At 40.9% G+C, this 27,945-nt stretch overlaps 1 protein-coding gene across 3 annotated transcripts in view; it reads left to right on the top strand.

The window, feature by feature from the left end:
* The first annotated feature begins 1,314 nt into the window (after positions 1 to 1,314).
* The window catches only part of COL12A1 (collagen type XII alpha 1 chain), a 115,901-nt gene continuing 89,270 nt past the window's right edge, over positions 1,315 to 27,945 (top strand). For all 3 annotated transcript variants that reach the window (XM_081530778.1, XM_081530777.1, XM_081530779.1), the window contains exons 1-12: positions 1,315 to 1,714; positions 4,626 to 4,733; positions 11,679 to 11,795; positions 13,639 to 13,782; positions 14,228 to 14,287; positions 16,564 to 16,827; positions 17,037 to 17,201; positions 18,547 to 18,720; positions 20,485 to 20,775; positions 21,223 to 21,825; positions 22,930 to 23,202; positions 25,935 to 26,207. In XM_081530778.1, the coding sequence (XP_081386904.1) occupies positions 4,661 to 4,733; positions 11,679 to 11,795; positions 13,639 to 13,782; positions 14,228 to 14,287; positions 16,564 to 16,827; positions 17,037 to 17,201; positions 18,547 to 18,720; positions 20,485 to 20,775; positions 21,223 to 21,825; positions 22,930 to 23,202; positions 25,935 to 26,207 (2,437 nt within the window). In that variant the 5' untranslated portion in view covers positions 1,315 to 1,714; positions 4,626 to 4,660. The remainder of the gene's footprint in view (positions 1,715 to 4,625; positions 4,734 to 11,678; positions 11,796 to 13,638; positions 13,783 to 14,227; positions 14,288 to 16,563; positions 16,828 to 17,036; positions 17,202 to 18,546; positions 18,721 to 20,484; positions 20,776 to 21,222; positions 21,826 to 22,929; positions 23,203 to 25,934; positions 26,208 to 27,945) is intronic.

The following is a 27,945-nucleotide window of genomic DNA, read 5'->3' as shown; positions in this document are numbered from 1 at the left end:
CGCTTGCCCTGTGTGTTCTTGCCCTTCTGAAGACAAGTTCGGAGGCTATCGAGCCTGGTGGGGGGAAGGCCAAATTAACAGATGTCAGATCAAACAGGGAGAAGGGGTTATATTGGCCACCCGGCGTCCTCCTCCACCGCGGGCGGTGAATTCCAGGGACGGCGCTGCAGCGTTACCCTCCGTGCCCTCGTCTCCATCGCCGGTACCTTAAATGAGGCAGACTAACCCCCGGGCTCCAAGAGCCAAAAGGCGCAGGGCTTCTGCTGAGCGCACTGACGTGTGTAACCCGAACGTTTCCTGAAGCGCTTTTCTGATGCCACAGTGTAAGAGCGCCTCACCTCCTCCCGTGCGTCTAATACAGTTTGGCAGCCCTCAGTGCCAGGCGCCCCGCTCGGGGCCAAGAGGTGGCGCAGAGCGGGGAGGGGGGCGGCCAAACCTGGAGAAGGCGCTGGCAGAACACGAGCCCCCACGTGGCCGCCAGCTCCCGGCAGTGGGGATCAGGGGGGAAACGCACTTCCCTCCGTCGCCTTGACCCCGCAGGGTTTGAAGGGCAGAGCTTTCTTTCCGAAGCCTCGACTCCGAACCAGGTTTTGTTCTGGCTCAAGTGAGACATTTCCACGGTGGATGGAACTTGTTCCCGAGCGGGCTTCCAGTTCGGAGAATCCCTAGGTTTCATAGCATTCCTTCGCCCTCTCTTTTGGCTCAAATGAAGCCTCCTAGTTCCGTCCCGGAGCACCGGGGAGGGGAGAGAGACAGGACTGGGAAAACCATCCCACCGCCGAGCCCCGCGCAGGCGGCCATCCGGCTTTCCAATCGCCTGAGATTGAAAAAGACAGAAGGCGCGCCGCGTGCACAGACAGTTAGTTAATGGAAACGCTGTAAATCGGTTTTAAGTGCACCCCAGGACGGATGGAGAGAAAGGTGTAGGTGGCGATGATGGGGGCTGGGGCTAACGATGGGGTGGGGTCGGTCACATTCTTGCAGTTCTATACAGGAGAGTCGCTACTTCCCTCCCCCGCCTCCTTCTTAATTTAGAAAAATAAATTTATTAAAGAAAATCGCCCGGAGAGGGAAACCCGAGCTCCCCCAGCCCGCCCAAAGCGGAGGAGAGAGCGGATTCCCTTGGCAGTGAACCCGGCCGCGGCTGTCTCTCCCCCTCCTCCCCCCTCCCCTCCCCTCCCCGCTTCCTCTGCTTCGCCCCTGCCTCCTCCCCTTCTCTCCCCCCGCCAGGGCACTGCTACTACGGCGATCGCCACCTCACGCCGAAGGAATGCTCGAAGTATGCACACGTTCCCAAAAGTAGACCTCCTTCACCGCCGGAGGAGCATACATCACCCCGTGGCAGCCGTCCACCTTCTCAGGCGTTTCGTAACCGAGTAAACTGAGCGCTGGGAACAGCCCTCTATTAAGGAGCCCGCGGCGCAGAGCCTCTTCCCACTCGACCGAGTCGAGCCGACCCAGACGCGTCCGCGCGCCGGCAGCTGCGGTCCCGGGCCGTCTCCGCCAGTCCGGCCGCGCCCGCCGCTCCGCCCGGGCTCCACCGCCTCCCGCTCCCCGGTGGCCCTGCGGCCGCTCCACCTCTCCGCGGCCGCCAGGTGCGCCCGGAGCGCAGCGCCGACCGCCCGGGCGTGCGCGGGGGGTCACACCGAGCGCCGGCTTCCGCGACGCCGGGAAGCCTCTGTCGCCGCCGCTGCCTCGGTCACCACCGCCTCAGGTCGGTCTGGCTTCTAGCCGCCCCCCCCGCCTCTTCCTTTCCAAAGATAACTAGGGAAACTCGCCTCGAGCCTCTTCCTCGCTCAGCTCTGAGCTATTCAGGAGCCCGAGCGGGGGCCGTTTGAACGTGCTCCTGGGCTACTCCGAGATTTTTTTTGGGTTCATTTGTAACATGAAAGGGGGAAAGAAATGTAGTTTTTTTCTCAAGAGAGGATGCCGGGCGGCTGTGCGTGCGTAAAGCACCCCTTCACTGTTCCAGCTGGAGGAAGCATTTCGTCTATAGATGCGTGGTTGAAATTGACGAGGGGTGCGCGGGGTCCTGGAGCCGCTGGTCTCCCCCCGGCCACGCGGCTGCCCGCGCGTAGGGAAGGTGACGCCCGGAGCGGAATTCTTTAGAGGGTCCGCCGACCCCTCGTCGAGGCTGCGCCGGTGCGTGTGGCATCTGGAGACAGATTCCCGGGCTGGTGTTCTGGCTCCTTCCGCCGCTTTTCAAAGCATCCCGGCGTGGGGCGGGGGGGCGGTTAGTTCAGCTCTCGGGGACTCCGCTTTGGCCCGACGTTACACAGCTTCTCCCCCAGGCTAGACGGGGTGGCCCTCCTCAGGGTCGTGGAACCATTGCGCGAGTTTCCATCCTCTATCCTAGAGAGTGTAGGGATCGCAGAGGGTTTTAAGGAGCGGGGAGTGTAGCCAGGGAGCAGGAGAGGTACACCGCATCAGGTACCCTTAGGGGCCGCAGGTGGTCCTTGCGGGGCTTGCCAGGGACCCCTTTCCATTTCCCTTAACCCAGATTCTATGGCCTTCTAAAGCGTGCTGGCACACCGGAGAGGGACTGGGCAAGAAAGGAAATGAGCGCTAAACTTGGTGGTCCTTGGGTAACTGATGTCAAGGATTCAGTAGGTTAGGACGGCGGTAGGTGACGCGCAGGAAATCTGGAGGGACCCCATGGGGTGGGGGTGCAATTGCTTTTTTTAACTTGGCAAGAATTGGCCTCTTCCAGCGGAGTTGGGGGAAGGGACGCGTTGGCCCAAGGAGATGAATCCAAGTTTCCAACCCCCCATCTACGCCCCCTCCCCCCCAACTCGTTTTCATTCATGAGTGTGTGAAATGGCCTCGCTGCCACGTAGGGACGGCCGATTTCAGACTTTTTGTGTCTGAGAATGCTCAATGAAGTGTTGCTAAACATTCAGATAAATGTTTTGGTAAAAGGAGAGAGAACTTTTCTTTTCTTTCTTTCTTCTTCTTTTTAAACATGGGTGTAATGCCTGGCTGGCTGAACTGACTTTATGTTCAGATACCGCGACAAGACAGGATCCATTGTGCAGCTAAAACAGCCAATAAGTGGCGCTCTAGATCCACAATAGCCCTGCCACAACTTTTACAGCCAGTTGAGCGGTTAAAAAAGAAAAAAAAAAAACAAAAAAAACTGCACATAGTTTTTTGGTGGGTCGATGGTCAGCCTTTAACTTTTCACGAACACAACTGAGTTGGAAATTATTATAGCGAAGTTAGGGCCAGATGATGGAAACAATGGACCGGTCTCACCTCTTGCCTTTTACTGATGTAGAAAAGGGTTAGACATGTCAAACAGTTGTTAAATAGGAAGAAAGAAATTGCTAGAGTCCTTGGATCTCCAGAGCAGCGGGAAAATTTTAATCTTGGCTTATAAAAAGGAGCTCCCGGCAATTTGGCAAGCATGTTCATCAGACATTTAAAATGCAATTTACAATCGGGCCCAGGAAAGCTGCCCTGATACATCATGCCAATAATTTGGAAAGACATGGTTGGAGCTTGTCAGTTTCTTTTCTCAAAGAGGGCTCAACCTTTGGCTCCTTTTTGGATTCCCAAACATGACTTCGTTTTTCAAGAGGCCTGGTCTGTTGCCTTACAATAATTTATGTACCTCAGAATCAACTCTCTTTTTATGTTTGCCTCTGGCAGTCTTCCACTTTTAAGTTCATCACTAGTAGCTTTTGTCCCTGAGTTGGACCTTAGAATATTTTAGATCTCCTTCTACCAACATGGATTAGGCACCTACCTACTATGTGTTACTAGCCACAAAAGGTGAATAAGTTTCCTTGTCTTGAAGGAATTAATAGCCTAGTTACAGAATCAGGAAAAATCAGAGTATCCCCTCTGGAGCGTGTAAACCTGTAATCTTCTGGGATAAATGAACAGTTAAGTGAGAATTTACTGAGAATTTTATAAAAAAAATCTTGGGAAAACAGACAAGAGTGCTTTGTCTCTTCTATTGCCTTTTCCTTTTTATTATGTATTTCAGAGTTGTTTTTTCCTCGTCTTGAGTGAAAGATTTATCAGATGTGAAGACAACACAGCTAGCAGGAGGGTCAAGTTTCTCTTGGGCTGTACATGTTTCTGTATAATCCATTTCAGACCTTCAAGGGCTGCATATTTGTAGGCAGAACAAAATGAAGAAAAAAGAGAGTAAAAGAGGCTTATTATACTTTTCCAAATTACCCTGAGACCACTAAAGTACAGTTACCTAAAGAGTTCCGCAGCTAGGAAAAAAAAAGGCTGGCCAAATAAAAACCCCAGCTGGAAGAGACATTTAGTTGACTCAGGGATAAGATGATCTCTGAATTAGCCATCATCGAGGCAGGATGAAGTCATGTGGGGCCTGGTAAGGCCCTTCACCCGGGATGCTAAGCAGGTCCGGCCTCCAGGCAAACAGGACCCTCTTTAAACTTCAACTCGCTCTCAGTGCCCTGACTGAACTGCTGCAGACGACCTTGACTTCCACTGCTCCACAATAGGGCCCATTCTCTGCCCGGCTGGGCCCTGTGGTTATTAAGGCAGAGCGGGTCGGGGCCTGGCCCGGGTCCAGGCTTCAGTTCTAACCTGGTTCCAGGCCCGCCGGGACCGGGTTCTGATGCGGTCACTGTTTCCTCCGGCAGATCCCTTCATGTGGCTGTGAGCCCCGAGGCGGAGCATGCGGACCAGGCTTCCCCCAGCGCTCGCCGCCCTGGGCGCGGCCCTGCTCCTGTCTTCCATCGAGGCAGAAGGTAAAAGGCTCTTCCCTCCTTCTCCCCCGTGACAAGGTAGAAGTCTAGAAAGGAAAAAAAGAAAGAAAGAAAGAAAAAGGCAAATCTTCCTTGCCACTGTTGCTCGATCTGTTTCCCCTGCACTTCGTGTGTTTTCTCCCGGGGTTTCTCTGCTTCGGAGAAACGCCCCCTGCTCTGAGGTTCGTCCATCTCCCAGCTCTCAGGTCCAGCTCTTTTTCGTCTTCCGCTTCCTCCGTTCCGTACAGTGCTGTGTGTTCTTGCGCTTGTCTCTGCGGTGTGCTGTCCACACCGCCACCGCCACTGCCGCCTTGAGCGAAGACCAGCTGTCCGGGAGGGGGCGACGGCTGCAGCCGGCTCTACGGACCGGACGCCAGAGGGTGGTACCCAGGAGCCCCGGAGCGCACGGCGCGCTCGCTCGTGCGCGTGGCTGGGGGAGCCCCTGGCTCGGGGCTGCGACCTCGGTGACAGCACCAAATAAAAGACTCCAACAGCGCCGGCTCTGCGCCTCTGTGTGTTTTGTGGGGAGTCCGGTCGGCGAGGCGGGCGGTGCGGGCACGTGAGGAGCCGGATCGCCCCGGGAGTGGGTGGTCGGTAGCGATCCGGGACCCGGGGTGTGTTGGCAGCGGCTGGGGCGGGGGCGGGGATGTCGCTGCGGTCCCTGTTTGGTTCGCTGCGCTCCAGGACGCCTGGCCCAAGCCCAGACCCAGCCCCTCGCGCACAGGTTGGGTCTGGGCCAAGGTTCTTAACCCAGGGAGCTGGTGGGAGCCTGGCAAACCGGGCATCACCTCCCCCAACCCTCCTTCCCTCAGTATCAGCCCTGGGCGCTGAGTCTTCTGAGGCTCAGAGATGGGCTCAGGGCCCAAGGGTCTGGAAAGGCTCTATAGGCTCCACCCCTTAGAAAATGAAGGACTTTTGCTAATTTTCAACCTTATTTTATTCTTACTGTTGTGTGCATTTGATGCCTTCATTTATCAGTATTGGTGGAACAAGCCCTTTCTGGATATTAACCCAGTATGGGCCTCTGTGTTTCCTCAGTTATCAGAGGAGATCTGACACACTAGATTTATTGTTCTGCGAGGTAAATGGGGTACTGCCATAAAGACAACTTAAAAACGTACTTTTTTTTTTTTTCCCAGTAAAGAAATGCTCCTGATGGAGTCAAGGGAGCAAAGCAATACTTCTGGGTGGGGCAGTGTGGAAGTTGGGGGTGGGGTTCAGAGGGTGAGGCTTATTTAGAGGTTGTGGGTTCAGAGGGTGAGGCTTATTTAGAGGTTGTGGGGAAGTAGAAGGGTTTCAAGACAGCGCTGAGATTTTCCAAAAACTTTCTGTTATGTTCGATTCTCTGGTTCAAGACCACAAGTACAAAAAAAATTAAGATTAGGAAAAGCAGAGTCTTCAAAATGTACAGCATGTTCAGAAAAGTAAGGGAAACTTGCTGGCTCTTCTTATCTGATGAATACTTGATGAATGTAGAGGCCTTTCAGAGTGGCCTCGTGAAGTAATATTCAGATGAGAGTGCTTTTAATGTTCCTTTGTATGTCGTTGTTAGGAAGGAATTTCACTGGAGGAACTTCTGGAAGCCCCACTCAAGATATTTTTAGATAATTCACTAAAGTGGCCTATTTATTGCTCATTAAGAAAATAGTTATTTGAAAATCAGAAAGAGTTGTGAATTCTTAGGACAAGAATTGGATTGGAAATGATGTAAGTGGAAAAAATCAGTTCTCAGTTGGATAATAGATAGTTAGGAAAGTGCAGTTGAAAAGAACATTTTGCTATCTACATTACTGATTATTTCCGTATTTCTCATAATTTATCTTTTAAGTTTGCATTTATATCTACACGGTATAGCTCTTTCTTTTGCTTTCTTAAGCTGTTTCTCTTCTTGTCTCTCACCTGGTTAGGTCAGCATTTAATAATGATATTTTAATAAGATTTTTTATTTGAAAGGGGCCTCACTCTTCTGTTTGGCACTGTCAAATAGAAATATATTGTGAGCCACAAATGCAAGCCACACATGCACCTTAAAATATTCTGATTGTGACATTAAAAAGGGAAAAAGAAACAGGAGAAATTAGTGTTTGCAACATATTTCACTTAACCTAATATATCCACCGTATTACCATTTTAACATGTAATCAATATAAAAATTCTTACTGAGATATTTTGCATTTTTTTGTATTAAGTCTTTGAAACTGGGTGTGTATTTTACACTTGCAGTGCATTTCATCCAGACTGGCCACATTTCAAGTGCTTGATAGCCACATGTGGCTTGTGGCTCCAGTATTGGACAGGACTGGTCCGGTGTTAATTACCAACTAAGTGGCCCCTGGAGGCTGGGAAGGGCTAACAAAATTTGTAGCCAAGGCGTTTCTGGGGACAATGGGCTGCAAACAGAAGTTCTCTGAATCATTTCTGTTGATACATTTCAAAACTTCAACTGGCAGCCCTGCTTCTTGAGATGTCATTTTGACCTTAATTCTAAAGTAGCCATTGTAACTTTTCTTTCCTTTTTGCAACTTGTACTCTTGTCTTTATACTATTTTCCAGTCAATTTCTACTTAAATTTTTTTTTATGTGTGGAAAGTTCCATACCTTTAATTAAAAGATTTTGGCATTCACTTTTTGCGTTTATCCTTTTTTAAAATATAGGGAGTACCACCTTTGTCATGTTATTTTATTCTACCTACTTATACAAGGAACTTTATTTTTAATAATTAGTATTTTGTCCCATAAAAATAAGAGTGAAAATGATTTTTTCTTTTAATACTTTTTAGCAGCAGCATAGACTTTGTTAACCTTATAACTTGGCCAGCTCTCTGTAAGGTCTAGAATGTGTGAGTTATTTTTGTTCCTGTATCATACCATACATTAATTGCCATTTAGAAAATTTAACACTTAACATTTAAAAGTCAATGGCCAGTGTTCCCTGAGAATTAGACACCTTTCTAATTAATCTGTATTTGGGGTGATCGTGTGTTTTACAAAAAACAGTTGTAATTTTAGTAACTCTGATTTTTAGTTCATAATATATAATGAAATATTGGATATTTTTAATTCATAACAGAGTAGAGGCCATAAGCTTTAATTATCTTATGTCTAGGTTAAGAGGCAAGTTAATGTGTATTTCTATAATCCTGTGTCGAACTTGCAACAGAAATTTCAAACTAGATGGGAACGTATAGTCATCTATTCTAATTTTCTCATTCTCCAAATGAGGCTGAGAGGCTGAATGGCTCAGTTAACGAACGTGATACCTAGGGACAAGGCATAGGCAAGACCCAGGTCTTCCAGCCCAGTGCTGTGCTAATTTGCTCCCACTGCGCTGCTTTCTTGCTTGACAGTGGGTCAACCCAGTCAGTTTAATGAAAGAATGCATTTGGTAATCTGTACAGAATAATTTGTTACTTGTCTGAAACATGAACTTTTCAACTGCATATTTTTGGTATCTTATAAACACAAATGAAATAAATATCTGTATCATGACAAAGGTCGTTAAATTTATACTAGCTTTGGACAGAAAATAAAAATTAGTGCCTACTGAATATTGTAAAACTACACTTTGCTCACTTCTCAAAGTTTCTACCATTAAAGTAGTACCCTTCTCAGTGTTGCTATCACAAACATTAGACTAAAGGTCTTACTGGTTCATCAAAATGATATTTTAGCAGTTTGTTCTTAGTTTTCCTTGTCTTCATACACTTACCATATCTTATTAAACTAACCTCCTCCCAGCTGTCCATCCATCCTTGCACTGTTGTTAAACTCTTGGACATATCTTCCTTTTGAGTGCCATAGTGAATGACAATGTTTTGTAAAAACTGTATATCAAGATAGACACTTTGGTTTTAAAATTGCTTAAACAAGTTGTAAAGTTAATATACCAAATTTTATCTGTATCTGAATTGGAGATGTCTGAATAGCACATGTTTATTGTTGATGAGGCATCAAATAAAGGTTTTTCATAGAGTAAGTAAAATACTTATGTATGTTTAATAGCCAAATTCATATCAATATTGGTTTCTAAAGTTAATCTTTCATGCAAATATTTCTTATTTAATAAGCCAGTATGGTATAAAACTGTATGCTCTGAAGTCAGACTATGGGGGTCAAAGTTTTGCTGCTTATTTGCCGCTGTGTTAACCCTTCTGAATTTCACTGATTCATCTGTGAATCAGATAATAAGGCCACTCTGCTGGGTGGTCATGAGAAGAGGAAGAGACAGTATAGAAAGTGACCAACTCTCTGCCTGTCACAGAAAAGACACTCAGCAAATGCTAGTTATTATCATTACTAAAAAGTCCTAAATCCTGCCAATTTATGTAAAAAGATACATCAGAATGTAGCTTTGATAGCATAGCCTTTTGGTAACAAAAAGCATTATTCATAAATAGGAACTTGAACTGCTAGTGTTATGAATACTTAAAACTTCAGTTTCTTCACTATCAGTATTCAGTTTTATGAATATATTAATATACTTGATTGGTATCTTATTTATTTATAATTACACTTCTATTTATCTTCATTCACACTCATTCTACACAACTATGACTGAGTGCAATCACTATCCCTATGTAGATAGTTTTATTAGAAATATTCTGGCATCTGCCTTTGCTGTTTATAATGATGCAAGGACAGTTGTGAATTACTTTTGTATAAAATAAAAGGTTTTTGAAGTTAATGAAAATATATTTTGCATTGATTCAAGTCAACAGGGGTCCACAGTCACACTTGCTTCATTATGTTTTTTTCATGAAAAAACAAACAAACAAAATACATAGAACGGCAAGCCTAAAAGATTTTACAATGACGAAAGTGGCAAGAAGCAAAGTGCAAAGGGCTGTCTGTTGTACACACGCTGGGCAACCATCCTTTCTTACTTTCGATCCCCAAGCACCACATCTGAGTTTCTATGAACACCTTAAAATTCAGTTGTTAAAGACTTTTCCCAACAGTCAATTTTTCAGTTTTTCTGGAATCCTGGTCATTTGGAAATCAACAAGGTGGGCTGCTGCTGCCCTTCAGCAGTTTTAACCTAGTGTCTGCCGCTTCAGGTCAATTTCCTTGCAAGGTTGGTGGTTTTTCCATGTACTGATTTTTCAAAAGCATGCTCAGGCCAGTTGCGTCTGCCTTTGCATTAAATTTGTCCTGAGCCATTGCTACTGGAACAATATTTTATAATGATATTCTTAATACCTATTGTCCTATTAACATCTGTTGCATGCTTGTTATACTAAGTGATGACTACCGGGAAACCTCGCAATACGGCTACAGACAGCAGAATGTTGAATAATTAAACTATGCATGTAGATTAATAGTCTAATCTCACTGCCTGTGTATGGATAGTAGGAAAATAACATCCATTCCATTACTAGTGTATACAGTAAAAATAAAAAGCCATCTCCTACAGTTGGAAACAGCAGTTCCTTAAAGCAAATGTTTGCTTAATTTGTATCATTTCCATTAAAATGTGCTATTAATATTACGTAAATCCCTAACCCCAGTTAAATTCTATGACTCATGTCTCCAAGCTACTACTACAGTTCAATTGACCTTTAGGAAAACCTAAAAGGAGATTATAATCTCTCAAAACAGAAAATTCTGACTCACAAAGAATACTTTCAATCTTAAAACGAAGAAGAGTATGGCAGAAAGTCATCTTATTGTGTTGACTTGCTTCAAGAGTAATCATTTTGAATGCATCGACCATGCACTGACAGTGAGTCAGTACAATGCTGCATGATGAGGCATGAACATTGCAGGGAGAATATCATTATAAAATATTTCTGGAACGTCTTTGTGTAATGACTACTGTACATGGAGGCTTTCGTTCATTGTGGGAAACTAAAAACCAGTCAACATTTCATTGACACGTGCATGATGCTGAACAGTTTTGTATGTAAACTATTGCTTTCTGTACTTTTCAATTATTCCTGTCATTGACTTCTCCAAGATTTATGCGGTCATGTCTTCAGATTGCTTCACTAGTTTCTTTAAGTTCTGTAAATAAATGTCCATAAATATACATTGATGTTGTCTTTTCATAATTAACCATTGTTTTTGGAAAGGACCATACTGGCATTTTAACTTAAAATGCCACTTCTAGTATGGAATATACCTGCTGCAAAGGAAAATAAGCGTTGGTTTACACCTTGCAAACAGACAGAAAATTGGTGTAAACAGGCAGAATATTAATTTTATAAACACCTGTATATCATTCTTTATATATTTATAAATGATTGACATCCCTTATGACTATTTTTGAGTATTGGTCTAGTCGAATACAAATATACATTTAAATGTATATTTCCTTGTGAAATGCAACAGTGCTAAATTTCCAACCAGTGTTTCTTCCTTTTTATTAAAATACATTTTTCATCTCTGCCACAGACTGAAAATTATCAAACAAAAATTAATAACAAGGCAATGATGCAGAGAATGAACCAAAAGATCATTGATTCTTTCCATATTATGAAAAAAAAAGTATTATGTCAGTGTTCTAACTTAACTTCTGTGGTTGTAAGCAGGTTGTGATTTGGCATGCTTATTCAAAATGCACTCAGCATGTATTGATATTTCCTTAATTGTTATGTGAATTGTTTGCATATGTGGTTATTATATGTGATTTCATTGTACCTGTATGTACTTGTATCCAAATTTGTTTCTATTATGCTTGATTTTGCTGGCCATTCTTGGATGACCTAGCAACTCAAGAATCCAAAGCGTTTGTGCTGTCTTCTGTAATATGTATACTCTCTGATGTTTTGTCATACCGTGTCAGCTTTTAATTTTACTCTTGTCCAACAAGATATCTTTTATATTTGTTGGAAACAAATTTATGCAAAGACAATTTTAGTAAGCTTTGCTCACCACAATTCTTTATTAATTAAATTGACCATTTTGTGACATTGGAAAATGTAACATACCAACTCTCTCTTTTTGCAGTTGAACCACCTTCAGACTTGAATTTTAAAATTATAGATGAAAATACTGTTCATATGTCATGGGCAATACCACCTGATCCAATTGTGGGTTTCAAAATAACAGTGGACCCTACAACAGGTAAGTTTTGGGATGTTGGGGTTTTCGGACAGAGATATCCAAGATGATATAATCTGATCCTTCCCCCATCTTCCACTTCATTATGAGGAAGCCAAGATTTAGAAAACCCGAGGGGTTTACCTAATGTCACAAGATATTTGGTGGACTCAGGTCTCCAGATTTCCAGCTCAGTACCCACTATTATATTTTTACAGTGTTAGCTTTATTAACTTGGTTCGCTGTGTAAAGCTGTTAGACTTGATCCCCTGATCAGAATATTGCTGGTAATTTTCGATTTTATAAAATAGAATGATCACTGCTTGACATTCTTATTGAATCACTTAATCTGTCCAACACTTCAAGTGACAAGTGATGAAGTGAGGTGTTACACTTTGCCCAGTGTCCTGCATACTTCAGTGCTCAGGACACAGTGTTCTGGGATCGTGGTGAGCTGCCATGATGGAAGACAAGGATTTACTGGGTAGATTCTGTAGATCCTAAGGCTAAGAGTCTTTAAAAGAAAACAAAACAAAACAAAACTCTTCTTGGTTTTTCTCAAGAGTTTTCTTAAGTATTCATGATGTTGCTTGAGTAGGGAGAACCAATCTCTCTTGATTAACTTTTATTTCTAACATGGAATGGGGAAAAAACCATGTTTATGAGCACTGGCCAAGTGGTAGGAAGGGGTCTTGATTGGCTGATAGAAGAGATAGATGATGTCAACATAACTTACCACCAGAGCTGTGTTTGCATACTTACGGCTTTTAAAAATGCCAGTGATTTTAAATGCTGATTTATCAGGAGACTGAGAAACTGTTATCTGTTTTCAATATGATCCAAGAGCTTAAAAAGGGATCAAGCATTTACTTTTGCTTCCTTGAATCTTTTCTTCCCAAATACATTTGCAGTTAACTATTTCATTGATTCCAAAGCCAAAAAGCAGCTGAAAAAGAGTTCATCTGGTTTCCAGATGTTGGAAATGACTGACTGTGAAGACGAACGCTGGGACCATCCCTACCCGCAGAGCCCTGGGGTCTTCTTTTCCCATGGCGGCCCCGGTTGGTTCTGCGATGCTCCACATATTAACCTGGGGCATTTCTCAGGGTTCTGTCGTACTTGTTCCCTTTTTTGATTATTTATGTTTTGATGAAAATTAATATGGTGAAGAATTTTAAAAGTCATTTAGTCTCTAACAACTACTGTTTCCTGTTGAATTGAGCATTAACATAATCTAAAAGGAAATACGTAATTGTCAACATGTATGGAAATGCTCAGTACATTGTACTTTGAAATGTTTGATAGTTAAGTCAGTTCAGAGGACCATGGTTACCCATGAGAGTATGCCCCACCCCTCACTGGCATATGGAGGATACACCTCTCCTATAGAAGTGAATGCTGTTTCCCAGTAGACATTCATTTTAGCCAATGGGGTTTGTTGTATTTGAGTTGATTTTTAGCCCTTGATTTTCTTTTGGTACTCTCTGATACATAATTTAAAATTAAATTATTTTCTGCTTCATATCTCACTTATAAAAATTTTGTTATCTACCATTAGTATTCAAAAACAATGCAAGATTTTTTTTGATATTCTGAGATATCTTTAATCTAGAGGCATGCCTGAGTCCTCAAACAAATATGGAATATGATCGTAACAGGTAAAGGCAATGCCAGTTCATTTATTGAATTTCTAGAATTCAAAGTGTTAGTTTTGGAAGGCAGTAAAAAATAATGCTTGGGCATTCTGAAAAAAATGTGTATTTTGAATTTTCAGATTCTGCGTATATCTGGGAATTACATTATATTGTATTACGTTATATGTGAAAAAACTTTTGTTGCATTGATATTTTCCTTTCTATATTTCCAGATGGGCCCACTAAAGAATTTACCCTTTCAGCTAGTACCACTGAAACTTTATTAACAGAGCTTATACCTGAAATAGAGTATGTGGTGACAATCACTTCATATGATGAAGTAGAAGAAAGTGTACCAGTTATAGGCCAATTAACAAGTAAGCACACATATAAAGTACTTTTATACTTTATATTTTGCAGAAGGTTTCTCCAACTTTCAAATTTGATTTGTTGTTATGCAGAGTTAATTTACATCAGTATTAACTATTCTTGCTCTGATCCTAGTTATTAGTAGATGTGAATAATTTACTCTTGATTTATAAGCTTGGTCTCTGGAAGCAGCAGGAATGTTATGAATGAAAACTATTAAAAAGCATTAGACTTTGCCAAGCTACAGAGTGAATATCTTTCTTTGAAATATATCTAAAGCCTCACTGAAAATAATTTATTTGCAAAGGAATGCTTATTTGGCTGTATTCTCTGACCAGCTGGGAATACAGCATACACTTGAAAGACAATGGTGAAAGACAATATACTTATTTTCTTCTTAGGAAGTATTTGTATGGGTTCATTTCCCTTTGTAATAATCAAGTTTTGACTCAGTTCAAACAGGTGGCCCGACAAAGCCAGGGGAGAAGAAACCTGGAAAAACAGAGATACAAAGTAAGCATTTTCCTAATATTTGTACATGGTTTTGCAGAAGTAAGTTATAAATGTAATATATAAAGCAGATGTTCCAATTGGATCCATAGTTTGATCTCACTCCTGTATTAAGTTCTATAAGCTTTATCTACAAGTATAGGCAGTGTAATAGTAATGTATGATTAAGTGGTTATAACACCTACGTTCTTACTTTCTAACCATTCTAGGTACTAAATATTCTTTTTACTGGGGGTGTTTTAAATTTGTGTATGTTTAAGTTTTCCTGCAGTATTTTGGCAGTAGGTGAAAAACAAAGCTCATCACTGGACTTAACTCATTTCTCAAAGACAAAGTGTAGAAACAGACGGTAGCTTAGGGACACATGGTGAATAGAAGGTTGGACCACAAGGGAGATGCCCTCGTGGTGTCTTTAGCAATTCCATTGCCACGAAAATCGCTGTGTATATTCTGGTCATCTCTAGGGTGTTTACGTGGGCTTACTTGGGGTGACTGTAAACATTTCCAGAGTCTCTGTAGGATGTCTCTGATAAATTGATGCATTTGTAATCAAATGAAAGCAAATTTATGGTCTGGTTTTGTGGTGTCTAGCCCCCTTTTGTCCTACTCTGCTCTGACTTACTGGGATGAAGCCTTAAGTGGTTGGACTTCTAATTTTGCCACCTTATAAATGGGATTTATGACTCGGTATAACAATAAAAATATTGTGAACACAAAGTTCCCTTTATCTGGAATTTTCCCTTCCAGATCACTGTTTATAATTCTTTCTAATGTCTAATAATCTAAAGCGAAGTTTATAGCATGCAGTTACAATGCAAATATTTTCCCTGAATCATCAATATTTATTCTAAAGCAAAGTATTATTCCAAACACTGACTTTCAATAGACTTATATTGGCCCATTAAATAGTATGCAAAAATTATTTAGGCAGGCAACTTGTATTGGCTTGCAAATTTTTCCGGGACCCTTTCCTTCTTTTCTGAGCCAAGTATTTCTCTTATTATCCACCAACTGACTGCAGAGACAAAAATATCTTCAGAAAATTTACTCAGCTTTGCCTTGTGAGTACAGATTTTCATAAAAACCAACCTGTTCCCCACTCACCAACTGACCACAGAGAAAAGAAAAAATATGTTTGATTACAAAGACCAATTATTGCATTTTTGGGGATTTAAAGATACCACCTGTGTTTTTACTTCTAAATTAAAATATTTTCCCTGCCTTTTCTTTAGTGAAAGTAGATTTAGTTGTGAAATTTAAATACATTGATAATTAGGACAAGATATTATGGGTATTTTGCATCACATTTATGATAGTTGTTACTTCTGTTAAGATTTCATTAACCCTCTGGACTAACCAGCTGCCAACTTTTGACCATTACGTTGTAAAGTGCAGGAGAATGTTAAAAGATTTGCTTTTTTCTTCAGCTTTACTGCATTTGCTTAAATGGCACAGCAATTGCTCTGTAATTTTTTAAAAATATTTATTTGGCTGCACCAGATCTTAGCTGTGGCATGTGGGACCTAGTTCCCTGATCAGAGATGAAACCCAGGCCCCCTGCATTGGCAATGCAGGTCTTAGCCACTGGACCTCTTGGGAAGTTCCTGTTTTGTATGTATTGATCTAAAAGTACCAAGAATGAAAACACTTTGCTTATATTTCTTTTGTATATCTCCTAGATAGTTTATATAATTTTTACTTGGAGAAAAGAGTGAGGATATAGTTACAAAAATAGATAAGTCAATAGCACAAATGCTTGGGTCACAGGCTCTTGGAGAATTGGTCATACATATATCTTTTCATCTTGTCTTGCACAATGTCTTATATGACAATTTAAAGTCATAGTTGCAGAAATGCATCTTCACAAAGGTACTGAAAATGTTTCTGTGTGTGTGTGTTAAGTTGCTTCAGTCGTGTTTGACTCTCTGTGACCCGCTGGACTGTAGCCCACCAGACCAGGCAAGAATACTGAAGCGGGTTGCCATGCCCTCCTCCAGGGGATCTTCCCGACCCAGGATTAAACCCGTGTCTCTTATGTCTTCTGCCTTGACAGGCGGGTTCTTTACCACTAGCGCCATCTGGGAACCTGCCGGAAAATGTGTGCCAATAAAATTTTGTGTTCTTTTGTGTATGTCAGTTGTGGGGGAAAAACAATATGAAATGTTCTAATGAACGAAATGATTTTAGGAGCCAACATTTTTGCAATGTTAGTTTGTATTCCTTAATGCTAGATAGATTTAATAGCGTGTCATTTAAAAAACGTATCACATATATTTCAGAATGTTCTGTCAGTGCCTGGACCGATTTAGTTTTCCTTGTGGATGGCTCATGGAGTGTGGGAAGAAACAATTTCAAGTACATCTTAGACTTCATTGCTGCTCTCGTGTCTGCTTTTGACATTGGGGAAGAGAAGACAAGGGTTGGAGTTGTTCAGTACAGCTCGGACACCAGGACGGAATTTAACTTAAATCAGTACTACCAACAGGAAGAGCTGCTTGCTGCAATTAAAAAAATCCCGTACAAAGGTGGCAACACAATGACAGGTATTGGTTTGTTTTTGTTTTTGTTTTTGTTTTTGTTTTTTTACAAATTTAGGTATTGTTTAAGATAAATGAAGTATCTATTTGGGAAAGGAATGATGGGTTGCACAAATGATCATATGATAAATAATTTTGAAAGCAATCTCGCAGATTTTGATTTTAGTAAAATTGTATCGTGTGGAGTGACTGAACGTATCTCTTTTTCATTTCAGGGGAAGCCATTGATTACTTAATTAAAAATACCTTCACGGAATCTGCTGGGGCAAGAGTTGGCTTTCCCAAAGTGGCGATTATTATTACAGATGGCAAATCCCAGGACGAAGTGGAAATTCCAGCAAGAGAGCTTCGAAATATTGGGGTTGAAGTTTTCTCTTTGGGTAGGTCACATTTGGTGAAGTGTTTTCCTTTTAGAACTACTTTACTGCTTCATGCTCAGAAGATGAAGGCTTGATTCCTCAAAAAGGATCCTTCCTCAAGGGAGGAAAGCAAGGTTTACTGCATCTTACAGTGTAGTGTTAATCCAAATCATTTTTGAGTAAAATTCTGCTTGTCTATTTCTTTCATGTAACTCCTCCTTTTTTAAAAAAAAACTTTTTTTATTGGTGTACAGGTGATGAACAATGTTGTGATAGTTTCAGGTGAATAGTAAATGGATTCAGCCATATATGTACATGTATCCATTCTCCCCCAAATTCCCCTTCCATCTAGTCTGCCATATAACATTGAGCAGAGTTCCATGTACTATACAGTAGGTCCCCATGTCCCCCCTTTTTAAAAAAGGCATTAGAGCTGCATATGTATTAAGTAAGGCGATATTCACATTCCTTGTCAACCCTCTGCTTTTCAAAGAATTCTGGGCCAGTGGTTCTCATAAAGGTCCTCCTTGTATTATCATTAAGTATTTTATATGTGTTTCCTCTATTATGTAACACTTGAAGAATTCAGAGGGCTCCAGCTCATTCAGGACTCTGGAAGAAAAAAGTATTATCTTCACAGATGGCAGCAGGGACAAATGATGGCGTGGTTGGCATGAGAGCCTACTCTGTTTTACCCACCACTCATTTGCCTCTGTGGCCACGTTATGTGAAATGAGAAAATGTCATTCAGCAGTCTTTGTCCTTTCAACAGTTGCACATTCGTTAGGAAACAAAGCAATTCCCGTTTATGACTGAATAAGGATTTGAAAATGTCTTCACTTGGGAAAGACTAAGAAAGCAAAGAACTTCCTTGATTTGACCCACTTCTCTTTTCAGAGATCCTGTGTGTGTGTGTGTGTATGTGTTAGTTGCTCAGTCGGGTCCTGCTCCTTGTGACCCAATGGACTGTAGCCCATCTGGCTTCTCTGACCATGGGATTCTCCGAGCAAGAATACTGGAGTGGGTTGTCATTCCCTTCTCCAGGGGACCTTCCTGACCTAGGATCCAACCTGGATCTCCTGCATTGCAGGTGGAATCTTTAAAGTTTGAGCCACTTTTGAAGGGAAGCCCCTTCAACTATCCTACTCCCTTTTTTTTTTTTAAACTTTATTTTGTGTTGAGGTATTGCTGATTAACAATGCTGTGATAGTTTCAGGTGAATAGTAAAGGGATTCAACCATACATAGACATGTATCCATTCTCCCCCAAACTCTGCTTCCATCCAGGCTGCCGTATAACATTGAGCAGAGTTCCAGGTACCATACAGTGGGTCCCCATTGGTTACCATGTCCCTTCTTTTTTAAAGGCATTAAAGCTGCAGATGCAAAGGAACTCAAACAAATTGCCTCCACACCTTCACTCAATCATGTTTTCAACGTGGCCAACTTTGATGCAATTGTGGATATTCAGAATGAGATCATCTCCCAGGTGTGCTCAGGTGTGGATGAACAGCTTGGTGAACTGGTCAGTGGAGAAGAAGGTGAGAGAATTGCTGGGCGTTCCCACGTGTTCACCTTTTCCATTATTTGAGAGCATCTATGGCTTTACAAGCAGGGGACATTTAGCTTAGCACTCTGCAACTTAACCTCATCACGGTGCTGCCTCTGTTCTGTGGCAAAGCGTTTTCTATCACCATAAACTGCATAGTGTTTTCCAAGCTCTTAAGAAGATTTCAAAGAGCAGTCAGTGTGATCCTCCCACTTTGTGCAAAATGTCCCCATTTATCAGTCATTGCTTTTAAATACATGGGAGAGAGGAAAAACATTTCATAAACATCCTTTGGGGCGTTAAAAAATCACAGTTTCCATGATTGTTCTCTTCTCAGCCTGAGAATTGATAACTGATTAAAGATAAATTCTAAATAACTCCATCTTCAATCGTGTAGAATCTTTCATCTCCAAACCCCAAGCATTTTGGCAGTGTTCATGGGCTGTAATTCAGTTTCAGAACTCCTTCTTATTACCTCATGGGCTCTGAATCTCTTTCTTTGTTTTACTGCCTAATGTCTGATTTTTTTACTCTGTATTGTTACAAAATCCACCCCCGCCTGACTTTCCCCTGGTCATCTTCTCTTACCCAGTCTTTTAAAACATTTGCGTTTTCATCCTCACTAGGGTGCATGTGTGAGGTTAGACCAAGGTTGGTTCTGCCCCTGTTCGCACTCTCCCTGGCAGGGGGCGCGGGCTTCATCCCAGGTGTCCACAGTCTTGACTTTGGGGTCTCCTCTCTGTTACTGGCGATTGCCTGCGACTTCTGTCCCCTCACTGTCTCTGCGTCAGTCCCAGGCTTTGCCCAGGCTTCCAGCTGGCGTGTCCATTCCTGTCCTCCCATTGTTGCTCATTTCTTTAGACCTCATTTTTATGGACTATGTCTGATTGCCTTTCAGAGAAGACAGTGAGTAACCTTGTGCATGATTTATCATCCGGTGTCTCAGGCTGACTTATAAAAACATAGAACTGTATCTTCTGGGAAATAGATTCCATTGACAGATCTAAAACTTCGAAGATTTGGTTTGAAATAGCTTAAGATACTTTGTTATTAGCTAAGTACATGACTATGTTCTACATCGACTTAAGGATAGAACATTTTTAGATGATCAGTATTTGCTTATCATATGCATATTGTACACCGTGGTTTCACCTCTATCTGAACATAGCTGAACTTTTTCTTCTAACCTTGAATGAAGTGGAAATACAATTATTTAAAATTATAAGAACTTATCATTTAAGAACAGCTGACTTCTTATATTTCTTGGCATATTATAAAGTATCTTTAAAATATTACATTATTATGCCTAAAGTTTTATGAAAAGGGAAAAAATTTCTAAAGTATTGAGTAAGCCACTGATTTAACAAATATTTATCAAGTTCCTCCTTTGATACCTGAATAAAGGCCATGACATGCGTGTGTGCTAAGTCACTTCAGTTATGTCCAACTCTTTGTGACCCCATGGACTGTAGCCCACCAGGCTCCTCTGTCCATGGGATTCTCCAGGCAAGAATACTGGAGTGGGTTGCGATGCCCTCCTCCAGGGGATCTTCCTGACCCAGGGATCGAACCTGCATCTCTTAAGATCTTGCATTGGCAGGTGGGTTCTTCTGCTACTTGTGCCACCCAGGAAGCCCCTTTCCTGATATGGTCATGATTAATTTGAATAAGGAAAATTGAGGTGTAAACATAAAGACCTCATTAGTGGGGTTGCATCTCACTGTTTTTAATCACTCTTCTGCTTGTTGTTTTGTAGTTGTTGAACCTCCTTCGAATTTGATTGCCACGGAAGTCTCATCGAAATACGTTAAGCTAAGCTGGAGTCCATCTCCTAGCGCAGTGACTGGCTATAAAGTTCTCCTTATACCCATGACCACGGGAAGCCGACAGCATGCTCTGAGCGTGGGGCCTCAGACGACCACGCTCAGCGTCCGTGACCTCTCAGCAGACACAGAATACCAGATCAGTGTTGCTGCCATGAAGGGACTGACGTCCAGTGAACCTGTTTCAATAATGGAGAAGACTCAACCGATGAAAGTTCAAGTGGGTGAGTTAATAGGGTTTGAAATATGTGAAGGTCCATTTGATAGTACACCTTTCTGGTTCAGACTTACTTTTAAACAAAACAGTTGTGATAAGTTTCTTTTAAAGAAGCCTGCTTACTAAGAAAACCAGATGTCTTTGGCCCTCTATATCCATGGGTTCCATATCCACAGATTCAACCACCTGTATTGTCTGACATTGGTTGAACCTGCAGATGTAGAAATCTGTGAATCTGGAGGACCAACCTGCCTGTGCTGCTTTATAGACTAGACTTGAGCATCCACAGAGTTTGGTAGGGGAAAGGAGGTTCTGGAACCATTCCCACCCCCAGGATGCAGAGAAAATGCTGTATTTATATTTTTATGATTAATTCATATTTATTTATGAATTTGTATATTTCATATGATTAATTGATATTTGAACTTTAATGGGCTTTCTTTCTTTTTTACAGAATGCTCACGTGGTGTGGATATAAAGGCTGATATTGTGTTTTTGGTTGATGGTTCCTACAGCATTGGGATTGCAAACTTTGTTAAAGTTAGGGCTTTTTTGGAAGTTCTTGTAAAAAGTTTTGAGATTTCACCAAATAGGGTACAGATAAGTCTTGTCCAGTACAGCCGGGATCCTCATACCGAATTCACATTGAAAAAATTCACCAAAGTTGAAGATATAATTGAAGCAATAAACACTTTCCCCTACCGAGGAGGGTCTACCAACACTGGGAAAGCAATGACTTATGTCAGAGAGAAAATATTTGTGCCAAGCAAGGGTTCAAGAAGCAATGTCCCAAAGGTCATGATTCTTATCACAGATGGAAAATCTTCAGATGCTTTCAGAGACCCAGCTATAAAACTGAGGAATTCAGATGTTGAAATCTTTGCCGTTGGTGTGAAGGATGCTGTTCGCTCAGAGCTAGAAGCCATTGCCTCTCCTCCTGCCGAGACCCATGTGTTCACAGTGGAAGATTTTGATGCTTTTCAGAGGATATCTTTTGAACTCACACAGTCTATCTGCCTTAGAATTGAGCAAGAATTGGCAGCCATAAAGAAAAAAGGTTAGTAGGCTCTATAAAGTAAAAGTTATCCCTTCATGAACAAAGCATTTTTGGTTCTAAAATAGAGGATAATCTGCTTTGTCAATTCTATCTGTAGGAAAAAGTAACTTTTCTGTGTTATTGAAAACTACTGAACTTAGCTCATTTACCTCTGAGACATGGCGTTCTCCTGGCTATGGTTCAGATGTTTATTGGTGAAAAAGCTGTTTATCTTAAGAGTCATACAGGACTGGGAACCAGCTTTGTCACGCCCATTTGTCATGTCCAATTAAATAACTGTGAATTGAGTGTCTGGAGGGCCGAGCTAGTTCCTTTGAATCAAAGATGACTGGAGTATAGTCCTGGATCTTTAAATTCTTTTTCCTGGACCATTTTTGGGCATCATTCCTCACAAATGAATTCCCTATTCTCTTCTCTTCATTTGGTCAAATTCTGTTTTTCATCATTTGATTAAAAGTCCCATCTCTTGCATCAAGCTTCATAACTGTTCTAGTGCTATAATGCTTATCACTTGTGGTCATTTGGCATTCAAATAGACTACTTTTTTGTTAATAACCTTGCACTCTCTTTTCGCTCCAGTTTCACTGTATGTCCCCTAAGGATAGTGAGTTTGCCTTAAACATTGCGTCTTCCTGTGATTTGGTTTAATAAATATTCTTTTGTTAGGAAAACATGTTAAGTTATTACTTTGAAATATCTATTTATGGTATGACAGAAATATCTGTCAAACCATTTGCTTGATGATTCATTTTAGGTCTGATACTGTTTAAATATTCCAGTTGTGGGTATGACCATTCTGTTACTGCTTTGCCTTAATGAAGCTGAACTCTAATTCAGTTTTTTTTTTAACTCATTATTCTTATTTAAACAACATAACTTAGTGTTATGAATGATCAAGACCAATGATCCAGACCTCTTTGCAGGGCTGTGAGTAAGAGGCTTTCTCTCACTGGTCTTGTGCGGACTACTTACTCAGTGTGTCGGCCTCAGCGACCCCTCTTCCAGTAGAATGGAAGGCGTTTCAGAAAACGTGTAGCTGTTGGGTCCATTTTTTGCTTTGCAGATTTAAAAATGTTAACTATGTCCTTCTTTTTCCCTTAACAGCGTATGTGCCTCCAAAGGATATTAATTTTTCTGAGGTGACTTCCAACAGTTTGAAAACCAGCTGGTCTCCTGCTGGAGAAAATGTTTTTTCGTACCACATCACCTACAAAGAAGCTGCTGGGGATGATGAAGTGACGTTGGTGGAGCCAGCCTCGAGCACCAGTGTGGTCCTCAGCAACCTGAAACCAGAGACCCTGTACCTGGTCAATGTGACCGCGGAGTATGAGGACGGCTTCAGCATCCCCTTAGCTGGAGAGGAGACCACCGCAGAAGGTGTGAGGAGGGTTCCCCACCGTTTTCCCCAAACCAATAGTTTATCATAGAACAAAGTCACCATTGGAAATGACCATCTGCTTTATAGTTCAGCACTGTGAATACCCTTGTAAGATTCAGTTCCTTTAAAATACAGCTACTCATAAATCCTTTTCAAAAGGGATAAAGCTTTTAAGTAAAAGAGTCTATGTTTATTTTGATGAATTTGAGGTTGAGACCTAGAGAACCATCGATAATTACGGAATTAGCTCTTGAGATACAGCTTATCTAGCATTTTCTGTCCCACGTTTCAAATCCTTCTGAGCTACCAAACCTCTGATGACAGGTATATATCACCAACCTTTTACCTTTTTTAAATTGTGGTAAAATATACCTATAAATAACATTATAGCGACCATTTTAACCCTTTTAAAGTGTGCATTTCAGAGGCAATTAGTACATTCATATTGTTGTGCTAACATCATCACATTGGTCTCCAGAAATTTTTATCTTGCAAAACTGGAGCTCTCTACCTGTTAAACAACAACTCTTCATTCCCACTGCTACTCCTAAACAACTCCCCCTCCCCCCCTGCAACAGCTATTTTACTTTCTGTTTCTATGAATCTGATGACCCTAGGTTCCCATATGACTAGAATCATACAGTATTTGTCATTTTGTGACTGGCTTATTTCACTTAGTTTAGTGTCCTCAGGGTTCATCTGTGCTTCAAGCAAGTGTCAGAATGTCCTTTCTTCTATGATTGAATGATATTCCAACGTATATATATGCCAACTTTTCTTTATCCAGTCACTCATCAGTAAACACTTGGATTGCTTCCATCCTTTAGCTACTATAGATAAACCTGCTAAGAACTCAGAGTGTACAAAGTTTACCAGATGTTTTAAGTGATATTTGTTTAGATGTGTCCACTTTACTGGAAAGAATTGAATACTTTCTGATACATTTTTCTACATTTGATATTTAAAGTATTCCGAAGAACCTTGTTAGAAGACTAGCCCCAGGTGTTTACTCTTTAAGATAAGTACAGTGAATATTATAAGAGATATCAGTTCTCCATTTTTGTTGGGCAGAGAAAAGGCTGAAACAGCAGCATGAGGAATTTAAGATAGTTACAAACGAAGTATTTGCTGACAAGGAAGGCATGTGCAGGGCTACTTGCTGATAAAAGCTAGAGAATCTTTGAGTTTTTCAAATATGATTGACTTTTCCTTTGTGCATGGTTTGGGTATATTCCTTTCTGAAGGTTAGTAGATAGACTAAATGGCCTAAGGTTGTCTTATGATTTTTGTGATAGTACAACCTAGCAGTCCACACTTAGCTATTTCTGACTTTCTGCTGATTACTCTGTAATGTCAAATTGTGGTTTTATGAGCCTGGCCCTTTTCCTTCAGCACTTGGGGATGGAGATGGAACTTTGTCTCAAGAAGAAATCGAAATCTAAAGGGGTTTTTAGTACAGTCAACTATATTTGTATACACTCTAATTTTTCCTCAGTGGGCTACTACAATAGAATTTGGTAAAGCCTTTCTAGTTCTGTTGTTTGTAGTGAAATATGAGATTTAAACTTTCTTCTGTCAATAAGGAAGTGTCTGATTCAATATCTTTATTAAACTAGCAATTATTAAGCTTCTGCTATGTGTCAGGTACTATGAAAATTGTTTCCAAGGATTATCTCATTTAACCACCTCAATAACCCTACAAATAGTCACGTTTTTGCTGTTGGCTAAGCTGAGACTCAAAATTACACATTAATTAAATTTCAGAGCCAATATTCAAATCCATCAGTTTTGTTTGCTTGGACCAATATAGCCTTTTTCTTTGCCATATTAAATGAATCACAGATATAGGTCTGCCAAATTGCATGCAATTTGCTTTCTTTTCTTGAGATACGCAATTCCTTTTACTCCATGGAGTGGTTTGTTGATGTGTTGGACATTTAGATAAACTTCTAATTGCATGAGAGGTACATGCAGATATAGTGCACTGTGGTTTTACCCTAGTGGATTTAGTTCACCTTTCCTGACAATGTTTTCCATATGAACAATTTGCTTCTTAAACAAAAAGGTCATTAAACCACAAAACCAAGTGATGTTCTCATTTGGACTTAATGAAAATTTCATTTAAGACTTAATGAAAATTTCATTTCATTTAAATTACATTGCAACTTAACTTCAAGATTTAGATTCAGCTAGTATTCATTAAGTACCTACAAATGTGTTTGGTCTAATACATGTGTGGTCTAATTATTCTCAAGTCAAATGACTGTGCAGATCAAAAAGTTAACGGTGTGACTGATTGGATAAGACAGTTTGTTCAAGTGGGTTAATATGGTAAACCTCAGTGTTAAGTATTACTTTCCATCTTTTTTGAGAAAATCTAGTAAGAGGGAAAGCCTTGTTACTTATACTTGAAGAAACAGATTGTCTTTATTTTTGATTTTATGTCAGTATTAATTCGCAATTTTATAGAGTATTTGTGATTTTAAAAGTTTACTGTTATATACCTCTTTATTTGATTGAACAGTTGACAGTACTCAGTTTCTTTCTGGGTATTGTAGTGTGTTTGCCATTTCAGAATGTAGTTAGTATCTGGCCAAATGAATTCAGGAATCAGGATGTTTATCAAAAAATACACATGGATTTGCTTAGAGAAGTGCTGTAATTTAGTGATCAAGAACTAGCTTTTTATTCTCACATATAATCAATCAACTTATTTTTTTTTAAATTTTAGTGAAAGGAGCACCTCGAAACCTAAAGGTGACAGATGAGACTACGGATAGCTTTAAAATTACCTGGACTCAAGCTCCAGGGAGAGTCTTAAGGTACCGAATTATTTATAGACCTGTTGCTGGTGGAGAAAGCAAAGAAGTTACCACTCCAGCCAATCAGAGGAGAAGAACACTGGAGAACCTGACTCCAGACACAAAATATGAAGTATCTGTAATTCCTGAATATTTCTCAGGACCCGGGTCTCCGTTAACTGGAAATGCAGCCACTGAAGAAGGTAGAAGAAATAATGCTCATTATTTGGTAACAGCTGAAATCTTAGACTAGGAGATGCTTGGGACAACTATTCAGACACTACAAGCCATGAGATACTTTGTCTCAATTATTGGAGTATCTAAGATGCTAGTCCTATTAGTTTGATTTACTCAAATATTTGACTTACTTGTGACCCCATTTATTGGGCTTTCCTGGTAGCTCAGACGGTAAAGAATCCGCCTGCGACACAGGAGACCTGGGTTCGATCCCTGGGTTGGGAAGATCCCCTGGAGGAGGGCATGGCAACCCACTCCAGTATTCTTGCCTAGAGAATCCTCATGGACAGAGGAGCCTGGCAGGCTACAGTCCGTGGGGTCACAAAGAGTCAGACATCACTGAGCAACTAAGCACAGCACAGACCTCATTTATTGGTGTCAGCAGAAACCTGAGTTATATGATACAGTCTAAATGTTCTTTTAATATAATATTATTAAATATTCTATTATAAATTGAAGGATGACTAGGGATTAAAAATCATATTATGCACATTTGAGATAGATTACCTGTTATTTCTTCAGGAAGATTTAAAAATACTCACCTGTTTTGATTTAAATGGAATGATTAGGCTTCCAGGATAGATTCTGATATTAGTTGCAAGTTATTAATATTTAATGTATCATTTCATGGATAAAAATTAAGGCATTCATATTTTTCATTTTATTCCTTGTCTTTAAAGTTTTAAAAACATAGTGATAACTCCATGTTAGCAATAAGGAGCAGTTATTAATGACCTGGAGTGGGAAATGGCGACCCACTCCAGTATTCTTGCCTGGGAAATCCCATGGACAGAGGAGCCTGCTGGACTATAGTGCAGGGGTCACAAGAGTCAGACTCAACTGAGAAACTAAACCACCACCACCATTAAGCACCTATTCACATCAGCTGCTGTGCAAAGAGTTTTTCATGTATTATCTCACTTAATCCCTGCATAGGTTCTATGAAGTTGTTATTATCCTAGTGTTGCAAAAATGCTGAGGCTAAGGAAATTGAATGTTGCTAATAAGCAGTGAATGTGAGTTTGTTGCCCTCGTGCGGCACTGACTGCTTCATGACTCCTGTCCTGGTGCTGCCTAGCTAATTAGTCTCTCCTGCAAAGACCCTCCCCACCTGCCCTCTTCTCTTCCATTGGAGAAGTCACTACCCTTATTCTTTCCAGTTGGGGATCTAGGGCTCTTTGTACTGGGCACCAAAAAAAAAAAAAAAAAAAGACCCAGTAATGCTTCATCCTTCTATTTTTTTGAGTTAAAGCAGCTGGGGGATGTGTGCCGGGTGAGGACAGTGATAGAGTTGGGAGCCTTGAGACGCTTCAGAGACCGCATGGCCCCGTTACCAGGAAAGGCATGAAAAGCCAAACATCACAGCTGCAAAGGGATGGGCAGCCCCTGAATGGAACTGAGGCTCGTTTCCTCTCATATATTTTTTTTCTAGAGACAGCACTATTTTCTCATCTATCATTTTTATCACATTAGCGTGTTTCATGGGCATCACATTTAGATGTTCCTAGCTTTCCTCCAACAAACTCATTTTATTGACGATTTCTTAGAGGAGTTAAAAATCTTCATTGTATTTCTAATCAGCATACATACATTCTATAGTGGTTTGTTCCAGTTTTAGAGAAAATGTTGTAGTTTTTCTACATGAAAGATTCTAACATGGAAGACTAACCTGTGTGACTACTGTACAGAAGAGAAATTGGATGG

This window comes from Giraffa tippelskirchi, chromosome 9 (genome assembly GCF_054371585.1).
Source record: "Giraffa tippelskirchi isolate mGirTip1 chromosome 9, T2T-mGirTip1v1.2.pri, whole genome shotgun sequence".
Lineage (NCBI taxonomy): Eukaryota > Metazoa > Chordata > Mammalia > Artiodactyla > Giraffidae > Giraffa > Giraffa tippelskirchi.
Note: the sequence above shows the minus strand (reverse complement) of the source record. Positions and strands in the feature narration are given on the sequence as shown.